General features: G+C 34.6%; 2 protein-coding genes across 4 annotated transcripts; both read left to right on the forward strand.

The window, feature by feature from the left end:
- Positions 1 to 2,469: 2,469 nt before the first annotated feature.
- LOC145631132 (stomatal closure-related actin-binding protein 3-like) lies at positions 2,470 to 9,178 on the forward strand. 3 transcript variants are annotated; one of them, XM_081683225.1, is made up of 13 exons: positions 2,470 to 2,669; positions 3,524 to 3,822; positions 3,952 to 4,080; positions 5,061 to 5,153; positions 5,279 to 5,419; positions 5,686 to 5,754; positions 6,038 to 6,121; positions 6,270 to 6,450; positions 7,073 to 7,189; positions 7,326 to 7,384; positions 7,981 to 8,115; positions 8,503 to 8,652; positions 8,856 to 9,178. In XM_081683225.1, the coding sequence occupies exons 2-13, from the start codon at positions 3,538 to 3,540 to the stop codon at positions 8,880 to 8,882; spliced, it is 1,470 nt and encodes a 489-aa protein (XP_081539351.1). In that variant the 5' UTR covers positions 2,470 to 2,669; positions 3,524 to 3,537; the 3' UTR covers positions 8,883 to 9,178. The 3 variants fall into 3 exon arrangements, with proteins under 3 accessions (XP_081539351.1, XP_081539353.1, XP_081539352.1); XM_081683227.1 differs by lacking the exon at positions 2,470 to 2,669 and adding an exon at positions 2,781 to 2,799; XM_081683226.1 differs by lacking the exon at positions 2,470 to 2,669 and adding an exon at positions 2,880 to 2,963.
- Positions 9,179 to 12,772: 3,594 nt separating this feature from the next.
- On the forward strand, positions 12,773 to 13,723 carry LOC145633193 (uncharacterized). The gene has a single exon (XM_081685469.1). It carries the CDS (start codon positions 12,773 to 12,775, stop codon positions 13,721 to 13,723), a length of 951 nt encoding a protein of 316 aa, XP_081541595.1.
- The last annotated feature ends 1,021 nt before the right edge of the window (positions 13,724 to 14,744 follow it).

Consider the following 14,744-nt stretch of genomic DNA (forward strand, 5'->3'; position numbering starts at 1 on the left):
GTATCTATCTCTTTCAATGAGCTTTACCTAACATTGCATAAACTATGCTAAAAGTTAAGAGCAAAATTTTAGCTTTAACAAAATTATTAATATATCTTTAGTTTATTAATCATCCTTTTATATTGTTGTAAAGGAGAACATATATAATTAATACGAGTATAAATTAATAGACAATAGTATAGTACGTACAGAGTAACATATTTGCTTAATTAGTTATTTTTATAGTCTTGAGGTGCAATTGTGTTTATATTATGTTCTCTTCGCCAAGACTTTCTTATCATATTCTAATACAAGAGAATAACATTTTCAATAAAAATATATATTAGATTTAGTAGCATCATCATACTTTGAGCTTACTCCATTTAATATAATTGATAAATCCTTAAATTGGCCCTTGAACTGGCTAATTATGTGTCACGGATTTATAATTGCAATGATTACAATTTGGACAATACTAATAAGCTTAACAACCCCATTAAAATACAAAAAATACTTAGTATATGCTTAATTGAATATTAATAGGGAAGCTTCATCTTCAAAAACAGGTCATCTCATAGTAGATAGATTTCATATGCATCCAAAAATTAGTTGCTTCTATATAATCTAGTTCCAATTGGATGTGCTCGTGAACTAATATACTTTGTTATTTACAACTCACAATTATAATTATTGTTGAAGAAAACAATTGGATGGAAAATTGATAGCTTTTCACATATCATTTTCAATATGTTCCCTTTTTCCTTGTCATTATCAACAAAAATAAAAATAAAAAAAATGTATCAAAGTTTATAAAAGTTAAAGTATATATTTTAGATGAGTTATCGAGATGAAAATAATGAAATATGTATTATTTAGAATTATTAAATATATACAACAAACACGAACACTTCTTGTACATACTTGATAAGTGTAACTTGAAATGATAGTGATAACAATTGAAATTCTTAGGAAAAAAAAAGAAAGTAAACTTTCAATTTATAGATGTAAGCCCGTGCGATGCACGGTTCTAGTAATTATTTTATTTAATTTAAAATTGTGTATATTTATGAAGATCATTCATTAGTTATATGGATAAAATTCTTAATATCCTAAAGTTATGTTTTGTTGTTTTATTTATTTTATGTGACGCACTGACGCTTGAATTTAAAATCCCAAACCTTATTCACTAATTTTGCTTATGTGACAATTTAAATTTTTAATTCAAAACTGAAATGACAAATATCATAAATCAAAATAAGTCTTTTGCCTATGCGTTTATTTAATATACTCGTTCTGTTTAAAATGTTAGTCTCATTTATAATCGTTTAACTATAAAATATTATGGGAAATTAGTCATATGAGATTTAGTTTTATTCGTCTCGATGAGTACATTATTAAAATCAGACTTTTACAACATTTTCTAGGGAGAGATTAAAGATATTTGAGATTAAAAATTTGCATCCATATATGTAAAAAAGATAATTATTACTTAATTTTTTTATTGTTTTTTTTAGAGAAGATAACTATTGGTTTTTAAAAGTAATTTAAATTTTAATTATTCACTATTCGTTGTTTTTACCTATGTGTCAAAATTCTTAAATTTTATTCGTCACTTTTGCTTAGGTGGCGAGTAAATTTTTTAATTCTAAAATAAATTATTAATCTAATTTTTCATTGAACAAAATAATACCTTTTCTTATGTGGCGCGTCAAATACTCCCGAAAAAATTCGTTCACCATATGTCTCTTTCAATTACAACATTTTTATTTCTATATTTCAATTAGAAAAAATCTCATTATTTATTATTTCAATTAATTCATTAATTTTTTTTATTCAATAGCTAAGCATTCAAAGAATTATAGGAAATTAAAGAGAATAGAATGACAATGAACTAAGCATGCTTCAAGCTGCTTATATCAAATCAATCAAGATTACACTAGGTCAAATTAGACCAATTCATGAAGCTAACACTCACTATGAATAAACAAGTTGGGAGGCATATAATATGACTCACACGGTTACACCTTATTACCAAGTGAGTATGTCAATATTTTAGGGCCTATTCATATTTACAAAGTGAACTGATTGGAACTGAACTGAACGGAATATTTTATGAGATAAAGAAATTAGGAGTTGAACTGATTAAAATGAAGTGAACAGACCCTTAATAAAAAAACATAGACATAGTTAACTTACTAATAAATTGAGCCGAGCCTAACCAACTCCAAAGCACGGGCCACCTCGACGGCCTAGTATAATCTTCAACATTCACTCAATAGCTTAGAGGAAAGCATCAATCACTCACATTCACTACACCTTCACTTCCCTCCAACCTCGAGCAAGATGGTCCCACAATTGTACAGCGCGTGAAATCACAGCAGCCTTTTGTTTTCCAATTTTCTCCCTCATTCTCCAACAAAAGAATGAAAGTGAAAAAGAAACGTAATTTATCAACACTTATTATTTATTATTTAGTCGTTAGAAAAAGAAAGAAAGAAAGAAAACCCAGCAAAATTACACACTTTTTTCGCATTCATCCCTTTTCCTTTTTTCCTCACTTTGCTTTGTTAAAAGCACTTCTTCAACATTATATCCTCCTTTATTAAACTTCTTATTTTTCATATATTACATTATTCTTCCCAAATATAACATTTTTCCATGATTTTTCCTACATTGTGCTACTAATCCTAGTAAGTATTCTTTTTCCTTGTTCGTTTATTTTAGGGTCGGGTTTTATGTTAAATATTTTGTTACGACCCCGTCTAGACAAGGGATCGTAACAATAAGTCCGGGTGATAAAAATCAAACCCGGGTTAGAAGGTGGGAGCTCTACCATTGAGCTTGCACTTGATTCTGTAGGCGTTATAGCCTATCTAGGCCGGTTTCATGTTTATTGTTTTTATTTTTTTAATGGGGTGACTGATTTTTTCTGTTAGCATCTTCAGAGATTAATTTTGGCGGTTTGCTTGATATACTTTACTTGGGTTTATTGTGGCTAATTTGTTTTTATGTGTATGTATGTATGTATGAATCATCATGCATGTATGTATTATTAATTTTCTTTAATGGGGTGGATGATATGATTTGTTAGTTCTAATTTAAGTTGATGATCCAGCTTTTTTATGGAGTCAAGTTTTAATTTTTGGCACATAATTTCCTATTTTGAAGTATTATTAAAAGGGGTTTATTAACTTGCAAGTAATTAACACTTTAGTGCTTTATGTTTATAATTTTTAATTAATCTGCTTCATTTCATCAAAGTAGGATTATTTTTATTTTTTAATTTTTTTCTAGAAATCCTTTCTGGAAAATATCTAGTTAGTTGGCAATTTTTTTAGATTTATGAGGATAATCATGCTTAAGTGTCTATAAATGTTATTAGCTTAATTGTTTTCATATTTTCATAATTAGTTTTGAGTAGAAACAAGTTAGACTTTAGATTATGAGACATGTCAAAAATTGAAAAGATTTGATGTTATAAATGTCACAATATGATTTTGCAAAATGTTTTAGTTTAAAGGGTTGATGGTTAATTTTTGTGCAGAACCCTGATTTACAATGACAAGGGTGAGTCCAGAGTTTGAGTATGAGGTACAGCATGATGCAGTTCTATCAGTTTCAGCTGATGTTAGTTTCCCTTCTGATGGATTTCCAAAGTATAAAATTGGACCTAACAATGAGATAGTAGAAGAGCCTAAGCCTAATCCTGATTCGCCGCCTCTCAAGGAGGTTGTTGCACAAGAAACCGAGCAACTAGCCGAGCAACACAAGCGTTTATCAGTTCGAGATCTTGCTACTAAATTTGATAAGAATTTATCTGCTGCAGCTAAGCTATCAGATGAGGTTATAAGCTTATAGCTGCTTATGTTATATTGGCTGGCATTGTTTGTTGAAGTGGTGTAACTCTTGTAAGGAACTAAAGGCATTGCATTTCAACAAATTTATTGATGTTTGGCATTGTTTGTTTTGTAGGCGAAACTCAGGGAGACGGCTTCTTTGGAGGGACATGTTCTTTTGAAAAAACTTAGAGATGCTTTGGAATCATTGAAAGGGTGTATGGCTGGTAGAAATAAGGAGGATGTAGAAAAAGCTATATCTATGGTTAGTCCTCTGTACCTTTTTTTAATAGCATTGGTTTCTTACTGAGCTTTATAACTTGTGTTGATGGTTTCTTGTTAGCTGTCTGATCCAACATTGTTAATCGTTGAGGTGTTTGTAAGCTAAAGTGAATGGACGAGAACTGTAAACTGTGAAACAAGGGAAATTGGTTTCTGATCTGCTGGTTCATGGTTGGATTTTTCAGAATCTGAAACTTTATACCCTTTACTAAATATACTTGTATGAAGTATAAGAATTGAATCTTGAGGGATTTTTATGTCGTTATGAAGTCACAGGTTATTGCGGTCTATTTATTAGCCTTCGTATTTGTCAATAGGTATAAGCATTTGGGGACCTTTTTCTGGCAATTCTGTCCTTTAAGTGCCTGCTACTTAGAGTTTGCCAACTCGGGTTATTCATGGGATTGTGGCATTGTAGGGGTGATACTAAGAGGATCTCCCTTTGCAAATACATGGGAAAGGCTCTTTACATCTGCCCTCTCCAATTTCCCCATGTATGGGAGCCTTATCATATCGCGTTAATGAACTCAATTTTGGAGTTATAAAAAAATTAAACCTCAACTAGCAGTGGCCCTAGCCTATTTGAGGGATCCATGCCTTCTTTGGTAAGAAGGGCTACTCAGAGTAGTGCTGTTTGCGGAAATTATTTGTATTTGCTACAAAATCTCCTACTTCAACTGTTTGGTCATGCTATCTTTGCATTACAGCATTTGACAAAATTTTCCTTCGTGTTTCTCTGTAGCTCTCTATAATTAAAACATTTAAAGAAACTGAGATAGCTTGTAGATTTAACATGCAATATATTCTGCGATATGTGGCTGTCTTATAGTCATATTGCCTTGCCTCACATCCTCACCTGATATGTTTTGCACCTGATTTGTGCAAGCTGCAAATTTGTATCATTTACCATCGTCTAAATTTTATTTTGTATGCTTTTATTCAAGTTACACACCGTTTCCACAGGTGGAAGCTTTGGCAGTTAAGCTAACTCAAGAGGAAGGAGAGTTAATACAAGAGAAATTTGAGGTCAAGAAGCTGGCAAACTTTCTTAAGCAGGTGATGGGCTGTTAAATCTATGGACTTGACTGTGACCTCTGCAATTTTATGACTTCAGAAAGTCGGACCACTGTATTTTCTTGGGACAGAACTGGCATTTATGTATCTCTTGATTTCATCTACAGGCTTCTGAAGATGCCAAAAGATTGGTAAACCAGGAAAGATCCTTTGCTTGTGCTGAAATTGAGAGTGCTAGAGCTGTAGTACAAAGATTTGGGGAAGCTCTTGAAGAAGAAGAAAAACTAGCTCAAACATCCGGAAAGCAGGTTTGTATAAGGTTGTCTGTTTTCGGAGTTACTTATATGACTATCAGAAGATCTGATTTTCATATTCCTGAATTAAAATGTTGGTACTAATTGCTAGATTGAAATGGATGCTCATAAAATGACCTTGGAATCCTGTAATATTGTCTAATTTGATGGGGCAAATGTACCTTGAACCGAGCTTCTACATTTTAGTACTCTGGTCAATTGAAATTGGCTTTTAAAGCTGTTAACCTTTTGTTGTATTGTTTTGATCTTGATTATTTAAGGACGTTGAGACATTGGTGGAGGAGGTTCAAGAAGCTAGACGAATCAAATTGAATCATCAGCCATGCAAGGTGTGTCAATACATCATATTATTGTACTTTTAGTAAAAGTCTTTCAGTAAAATATCTATAATTATATCACCATATATTTATAATAACTTCAAGGATACCTTAAATTAGCTTTTAATTTATCTTATCGGTCTTTCAAAAACACTTTGTTTGTAAATTGTAAGTGACACAGCTCTTGCATATTTTACCTTAATATTTCCTGCAGGTTTCCCCCTTTCCTGCTCTTTTCTCTCCTAGTTTATTTAGCTCCTGACCTTGTATATTAATGTTTGCTTTTCATCCATAGGTGATGGATATGGAACATGAACTTCGAGCTCTTAGGCTTCAACTTAGAGAGAAATCTATATTCTCGGCTAAGCTTCAAAAAGAGGTTTATTTATATTCCTTTATTCAATATCTCGTGAAGTTAAATGACAATTAGATCTTCTGATTTACTTTGTTACATTGCCCTGTATTCTCGGCTTATACAATTTTGGACTAGCTCAGATTGCTGACCTGACCTTATATTTGCTTCTCAGCTGGCCATGACAAAGAGGGCAGAAGAAAGTAGACTATGTGTGTACCAGTTAGAAGGTGCTCAAACCCTAGGTTCATGTCTTAGGATCAGGCCTCGTGCCAATAATGCTCCTGATCTTTCAAAATGCTCTATTCAGTGGTTCCGTTTATCACCTGAGGGTGACCATACCGAGATACTAGCAGGTGACTATTTACCATAGCCATCACTTGCATGTGTTTCTTTTTTCCACATCTTATAATTGTATTTTTTTTATTGCATTTCTCTTCAGCTTGTCTAAGCTAAATGATATTTCTTCTCTATTAATGATCTTTCTGCAATGTCTTTGTACTAATTGTGGTTCAGGAAATATCTCTAATAGGATTATTTCTACTCTCACCTTTTATTACCGATGTACTTACAGAAAACACTATTCTGATGGCAGTAGTTTGAATCATGTGTATTCTTATAACACATGACTTCCATGTTTTAAGCTTAAGCAAGTAAAATCAACTATACCTGCTAAGAAAATTCATTTTGTTTTCTATAGGAATATATGTTAGGTTGTGGCCTTTTCATATCTAATTTCTAAAAATTTTACTTGTGAATTCGTGAAAGAACTCACTCTATTTGTGATCATTTTATCTTGTTTTCTCTTTTTATCGAAGGTGACTCTTTGGGTTCAGTTTGATTATGATACGAAGTTGGAAGTTTTTTTTTAAAAAACTTGTTGATTTCTGCTACTCATGATTTGGCAATTTCAATGTTTCATCTAAAGCTCTCTAATCTTGTAGGTTATTTTGCTTAGTTATCTACTTCTGTTTCTAGGTGCCAACAAACCAATTTATGCACCGGAACCTTTAGATGTGGGCAAAATTTTGCGAGCTGATGTTGTTTCCGATACTCAGACAATTTCAGTGACAACAGTTGCACCCATTGACCCTGGTTCGTATTCTCTTCCAGTCTTCCTTCCTCTCCATAATCCCTCTTTCTCCCTTTCTCCCTGTCTCTCTCTCACAAAGAGGCACACACATGAGTGCTTAGTCTCTCACCCATAAGATATTTATCACTTTTGTGGCAGCTCCTGGATTGACAAGCCACGTGCAATCACTTCAGCGGCGGTCCAATGCTGAATTCCATGTATGCTATTTCTTATCCCTATTTGGTTCATACTACTAGTTGATAGGAAAGTCTTTATTTGATGCAACCTTTTTGAATGTGAATGAGCTGTTTTTTAGGGCCTGTTTGATAAATGACAATAATGGTACTGACATTATGGTAAATTTGTCAGTAAAGTCTTGTGACATGGCCAATTTGACCATGATAACAGCTCTTGACTTGTACGTTTTTCTTCATAAACTTCCCTTCCTTACCACTCGAAACCACCTCTAATAAAGTAACAAGTGCTGATGGAAATTTACAAAGCAATAAACATACTTGGGAGATAATTGAAAAAAAAAAAAAATTGCATTACCATGGGGCTTTCTCTGCAAATTTTACATACAAAATTATTTCCATTACCACCAATAAATGGAGCGAGGGAACCTTTTAACGATTGCTCATTAAGGAGCAGCGACACTATAATGTTGTTAACATCTCTGTATATCACATACTAGTATCCTAATCTGACCTTTTACCATAAAGATCACAACCCCTTCTTTCTGTACAAAAAAGTTCATAATAATACAATTAGGCAAGTTAGCTGTAGTAGCTAATGTGTGTTTTAATCTATGCAGGTAGTGATATCACAGATGAATGGACAAGATTATCCATCACATTCTGTTCATGTATTTCATGTCGGAAAATCAAGAATGAAACTTAGTAGAGGATGGATAAATAAGACCAGGGAGTCTTATTCTACATCAATGCAGGTACATGATTTTGCATCAGTAGTCTTTGTTATTACCTATTACAGCCAAGTTGCTAAGTAGTAATAATGATCTTGCATCAATGACTATGGAAATTATGTAGAATAATGATTCAGAGTAATTTCCTTCCATACATTTTGAGATCCTCATACCACATGAATTCTTACCCACTTGTGCGGAAAATGCATGAGATCACCGATGGATAAAATCTTGCGATAACTTGGTGACCTGGGAGTGGGAGAAAGGTTTATCCCTGCTCTAGATTGGTCCGAAAGTATGCTAGTATAATCAGTGCAAAGTCTGTTTTCTAAGTACTCCCTGAATACATAAATCCCTCCTACTGATGCAACTTTCACTTATCTAATCTATCTGTTTTTTTCTCTGGTCCAGCTATGTGGTGTAAGAGGTGGTGGTAATGCTGCTTCTAAATCATTGTTTTGGCAAGCGAGGAAGGGACTTTCCTATGTATTGACATTCGAAACAGAAAGAGATAGGAATTCTGCCATCATGATCGCAAGAAAATATGCTCTTGATTGTCATGTAAGTTTCTACTCTGCGATCATTTAGATAACAAAACAAACAATAATCTCCTCCTGTAACAATACCCCCCTCGCTTTACTTGTCTTTTCAATTGTGACAACTTACGAAGTATATTCTCTTTAAAGCGTGTTTATGAAAGTGTGTAAGGGGAGTGTATCTACTATCTAGTGGCCATTGATATTTTTTTCATTGTGATCGAACAGGTCGTACTTGCTGGACCTGATGAGTGATGACAAAGCCTAATATCAAGCCTAACCGAAACTCAAAGCATTTATTGGACCGTATGAGAGATTAACCTGATTTTTCCCCTAGATTTTTTGTTATGGTTTTCTTGGTGTGTTATTTTTGTTGTATATTTGTGTGATTTAGATGATACAGTAGAAGAATGGCTTGTATTGAGTTCCACTAATTTTGGTTGCAACCCTAAATTAGGCATTGTGTTTTATAATTTGCCTAATTTTTTTGGTTGAGACCTTTCTTATTGATATAGATGTATTATATATACGTCGTATACTTCATATGTTTACACTATTTCTATACACTCGTATATTAAGGGTATGTTCATATTTACTGAATTGAACTGATTAGAGCTGAACTGAACTGAAATGAATAGAGGTGAAATGAATATTTTATGAGAGAAGGAAATTAGAAGTTGAACTGAACTGAATTGAACTGACTGATTGGAGCTGAACTGAACTAATCTGAACTGAAATTAAGTTGAAGTGAAAAGACCTTAAGTGATCCGAAGAGGTAGGGGTATCTCTAAATATTTATAAGCATTTCTATGTTCGCGTTCAAACTCATTTATTAAAAGAGTTTTAATTTTTTTAAGCACGTCTCATTTATCAAATAACGAACATAGCAGAGCTTTAACCGAGCTCAATCTCCAATTAGTTGATTGATCGGTTTGGTTCATTTACATCCCTATATACTTATAAATATAGGACGCATTTTTTTTTTTTTAAAAAAAAAAAATACGGAGTACAATGAATATATAATTAACAGCAATAACGTATTTTTATGGAAAAATAAAGGTAAATTAATGTAGTTTTTAAAAAACGTAAATTACTACTCACACGGTCACAATATTGAGTTCCTACCACTTTCACAAAACATGCTCAATTACAGAGTACAACAAAGCTTGCTATTTTCGCCTGAATTATGTACGAGTACAAGTAATTATACTACTCGGAGTACGTTTGTACGAGTAGTTCTTTTTTCCAAAGTTTAATCTCTTTGGCGGAAATTGATTTACTCTAATAAAATATCCGTATTTTTTTTTTTTTTTTTTGAAAATAGATAATTGTTTACTGGCATTTTTTTTTTTGAGGAAATTGTTTGCTGGTATTTAATTGATAAAATGAATTGTTTTTATAGAGTTAAGTATAAAAGTAGGTACTATCTTTTTTGTTTTTTCACCTTTTGGGTACTCTATGTTTTTTTTTCACCTTTTGGGTACTGAAAGGAATATTCCGTCCAAAAGTTAACCAAAGGTGAGTAAAAAACTTAGTACCTTGGTTAAACTTGGGACCCGCATTAAAAAATGAAATGGAAAGCGTAAAAAACTGAGTCCCCTATTAAATGCGTCTGAGAATGATTTGATGGCGGCGCTTTGGATTTGAACACGTGTGCTTGGGGGAGTGGGAGCTTGCTGTACAAGCAACTCATTTCTGTGGCTTAAAATGAAACGCACCGTTTGGATATCCAAGGGGGTTTATTTACATTTCTCATTTATTCCTCTGTTCGTCTTCTCAAATTCTCTCTGCAACCTTGAACATTCTTCTGATCTGGGGGCTTCCAAAAGTGGTAATTCACATTCCATTATTGAAGATTGTTGAGGTAAGCATCCTGAACTTCTAGTTTTGTGGTTTTTTTTTTTGCGAAATTGTTCAAAGTTTCGAATGGGTATATTTAGGTTTTAGGGTTATGTGTTTTTTTTTTCAATTTTGTGCTTAAATTATGCGATTATGTGTGTAAATTAGATAGTGGATGTGCTAAAATGGGTTATGTGTTTGGTGTGTGTTTGATTTTCGTTGCGTTAGTTAGTCAGATGTGTGTTGGTTAGGGTTTTGATAAAAATAGAGTCTTAGTGTGAGAGATTAAAGAAGTTGTTGTCTTTGGTGATTGTAGGAGGAAAATGGATGGCTTGAAGATGCTCACCCATTGCTACACCTTGAAGTCCTTCGTTTTCATGTTTTCCCAAGATTGGACGCTTCTTCTACGGCTGCGGCCTCTAATACTTGTAGGAGGTGGAGGGAGATGATAAGATTTGGCCTTGAGGAGGCACACCCTGTTTTAGGTATGGAGCAAATTATGGTGCTCCATGTGTTCCCCAAACTTAGCTGGGCAGATCAACTTGAGGCTGGGAGGGTTTTTATGGACTGGTGGAGGATCGTCCATAAGCGTAGGATTGTTGCCTACCATCACTTCAACAACTACAATGCCCACCTAGGGTGGGAAACTGATGACATAGTTAACAATGGAGGTCATGACTTTTGGGCTCACATGACTGGTGATTGGACAGCCTATTGTGATGGCTTCCCTTGTTTGTTTGGGGAGGAGTAGCTGTAGATGTAGGTGTAGGTGGATGGGGTTGTAGTAGTTAGCATTTTGGGTTTGTATAGCTAACTTAGTTAGATGGGGGCAGAACTGTTTTTTGCTTGTAGCCCTTTAGATGTGTATGTATGTTTAGGTTTATGTTTATGTTAATGTTGTTGTCAATGCTAGATGACATTGTGAGAATGTCCCTTTTTGTAACACATTGTCAAAGCATTGACAAGTAATTGATTCAAATGATTATCTTTGTAATGAAATATTTTGTTTAGGTTTATGTTTATGTTAATGTTGTTGTCAATGCTAGATGACATTGTGAGAATGTCCCTTTTTGTAACACATTGTCAAAGCATTGACAAGTAATTGATTCAAATGATTATCTTTGTAATGAAATATTTTGTTGAGGAAATGAAAAAAGGTTAGTTTCTCTCATAATTCATGTTTCTTTACATATTTTTTTTTGTTAAAGTGTTAATGACAATGCAGTGTGACTTTTGTTATGCATTGTATTTGATCTTTGGTAATGTACCTCTCATAACATGAATCCAACTTCTAAATGATTTGTAGATATGGCTGATGACATTGCACCTTGCATTATTGTTCATCATGGTTGGGCATTGGCAGAGTAATTCATCATATGTGGGTGGTCAATTGAAAGTTTTCAATGACTTGGATGTTGATTTTGATGGTACATATCTCAAAACCTTAATCAACTCATTAGGTTATTCCAATGTTATCAAATTGCACTATTGTGATCCTTTGAATAATTTGTCAAATGGTGTAAGGTTCCTAGCATATGATGATATCACATTCACTAAGTTCAAGAGTCTTTTGTTTCAATACAAAATTATTGATGTTTTCAATGAACATGACAATGAGAACAAGCCAGGGTTTAACATAGGGTCAGGTAGTGGTTATGTGTCTAAGAACAAAGGAAAAGAACTACTACACAGTGAACTAGAGGAGAGTGAACATAGTGAACCCCCACTTCTAAGCTATTTGACACAGACTGACTACAATTTACATGGTGAGAATATGGGTTTAGGGGATGAAATAGATTATGATGAGGAGGGCAGTGACAATGATGATGTTGAACTGAAGGATGCTAGGGCTAAACTGAAGGAAGATGCAGATCTTGAGTATCAGTTTACTCAAGAAATACAGTCACTGAATAGGCTAGCTGAAAGGTCAGGTGATTACACTTTTGAGACTAATAGTGATGGGGATGATGAGTCAAATTCAGACTTAGATTCACCACCCCAATCTGATACAGAGGATGATTGTGGTTACTTGTTACCTAAGCCTAAGAAAAGTAAACCAGATAAACCTAAATTTAACTTGAATAAGCCACATAGGGGCAGGGCTGAAATTCAATCACCTTTCTACTTGGGGCAGGAGTTTGAAAATGCAGTTGCACTTAGGTCAGCTATTACTTCATATTGTGTTAGTGTAGGGAGGGATGTTCAGTACACAAGAAATGATAAAAAAAAAAAGAATTGGGGCAAAATGCAAAGGAAAGGACTGCAAATGGTATTTGTGGGCATCACTTGAAGGGGGTACAGGGACAATGACTGTTAAAACACATTATCCTGATCATAACTGTGGGAGAGTAGCTAAGGTGAGAAAGATAAGGGCTTCCTGGATTGCTAAGCATTACCATTCCAAGTTTAATGTAAACCCTTATTTGAAATGCCAAGAAATTGTTGACACTGTGTGGGCTGAATGGGGGGTTAAGATAAGTCTGTGGATGGCTCTGAAATCTAGAAGATTTGCACAAAAACTGATTTTGGGTGAGTATAGGGAACAATACTCTCTCTTACATAGATATGCTCAGGAAATCCTTAGATCTAACCCAGACAACAGCATCAAGTTCAAACTGAACAACAATGTCTTTGAAAGGGTTTATGTGTGCTATTCTGCTTTGAAGAAAGGTTTTTTAGCTGGTTGTAGGCCATTTTTTGGCTTAGATGGATACTTCTTAAAGGGCCCATTTGGTGGCCAATTGCTTGTGGCTGTTGGTAGGGATGGAAACAATCAAATGTTTCCAATTGCTTGGGCTTGTGTGGAAATAGAAAATACAGAAACTTGGACTTGGTTTCTTGAGCTTTTGGCTGATGACTTGGGGACTGTAGATGGCCATAGATACACTATTATGTCTGATCAACAAAAAGGATTGTTGAGGGATGTGTCAGACATATGGCCTAGTGTTGAAACTAGGGTCTGTGCAAGGCATGTATATTGCAATTTCAGGCAAGTTTTTTGGGGGGGTTCGGAGTACAGAATTAGATTTTGGAGAATTGCAAAATCAACAACAGAAAATAGATTTCAGAGGAATTGGGAATTGTTCAACACAATATCAGCTAAAGCAGGACAAGATTTTCTCAAGAGGAACTACAAGAAATGGGTGAGGGAATATTTCACTTCACAGTCCACATGTGATGTGATTGACAACAACATGAATGAAGTTTTCAATGCATACATCTGTCAAGTAGGCATAAGCCTATTATCACAATGTTAGAGGACATAAGAGAGAGCCTCATGGAGAGGCTTCACAAGAAAAGAGACTACATTGGCAACAAGGACATTACCATCTGCCCTAGGATCAAGACAAGATTAGAAAAGTCTAAAATTGATGCAAGAGGTTGGTCTGCATTTTGGGATGGGCACTATTGCTATGGAGTTAGGGAGGGAGCAACACAGACTAGGTATGTTGTCAGTCTTCTAGACAAGACTTGTAGCTGCAATGCATGGCAACTTAGTGGTGTGCCATGCCACCATGCTGTTGCAGCCATTTGGAAGGCAGTAGAGCACCCTGAGCATTATGTGTCTGACTGGTTCAACAAAGACACATATTTTAAGGCTTATGCCTTCCCTTTAGAGCCCTTAAATGGTCCTCAGCAATGGCCTGAGTCACCATATGAACCAATTCAAGCTCCACCAGTGAGGAAAATACAGAACAGACCTACAACAAAAAGAAAACCATCACTAGGTGAGGTTGAGGGCACTAAATTGTCCAAGAAGGGACAAACTCACAAGTGCAGCAACTGTTCACAGCAAGGGCACAACAAGCTGAAATGCCCTATGCCATTGAAGGACCCTGCCCCACCTAAGTCAGGCAAGAGGAAGCAAGCACAACACCCACCTAATGAGGCTACTCCAACCACTTAACAGAGTCAAGTTAATCTGCCTATGCATCAGAGGGGTGTGGGAGTATACACTTACCCCAATGGTTACATGAGAGCAGCTCAGGTAAACAAACTAACATTACTTAGTCATTACTATCAAACAACAAATTTTAAAATAAATTTCTTATTTATTGATCATTTTTGCAGCATGTTCATACTACTCAAGCATCTCAATCATAATCCAAGACTGGTTCAACTACTACAACAGTGAGGATGTACTAACTAGGTAACTACTTTTACTTGTAAGTAATCATTGCACATATAATTATAAGTAGACTTAAGATAACAATCCTATAAAAAGAAAGCCAATTCTTCATCCTATAATTATAAGTAGACTTAAGTTCACTGTTGGCA

This window comes from Chenopodium album, chromosome 5, assembly GCF_948465745.1.
Source record: "Chenopodium album chromosome 5, dcCheAlbu1.1, whole genome shotgun sequence".
Lineage (NCBI taxonomy): Eukaryota > Viridiplantae > Streptophyta > Magnoliopsida > Caryophyllales > Amaranthaceae > Chenopodium > Chenopodium album.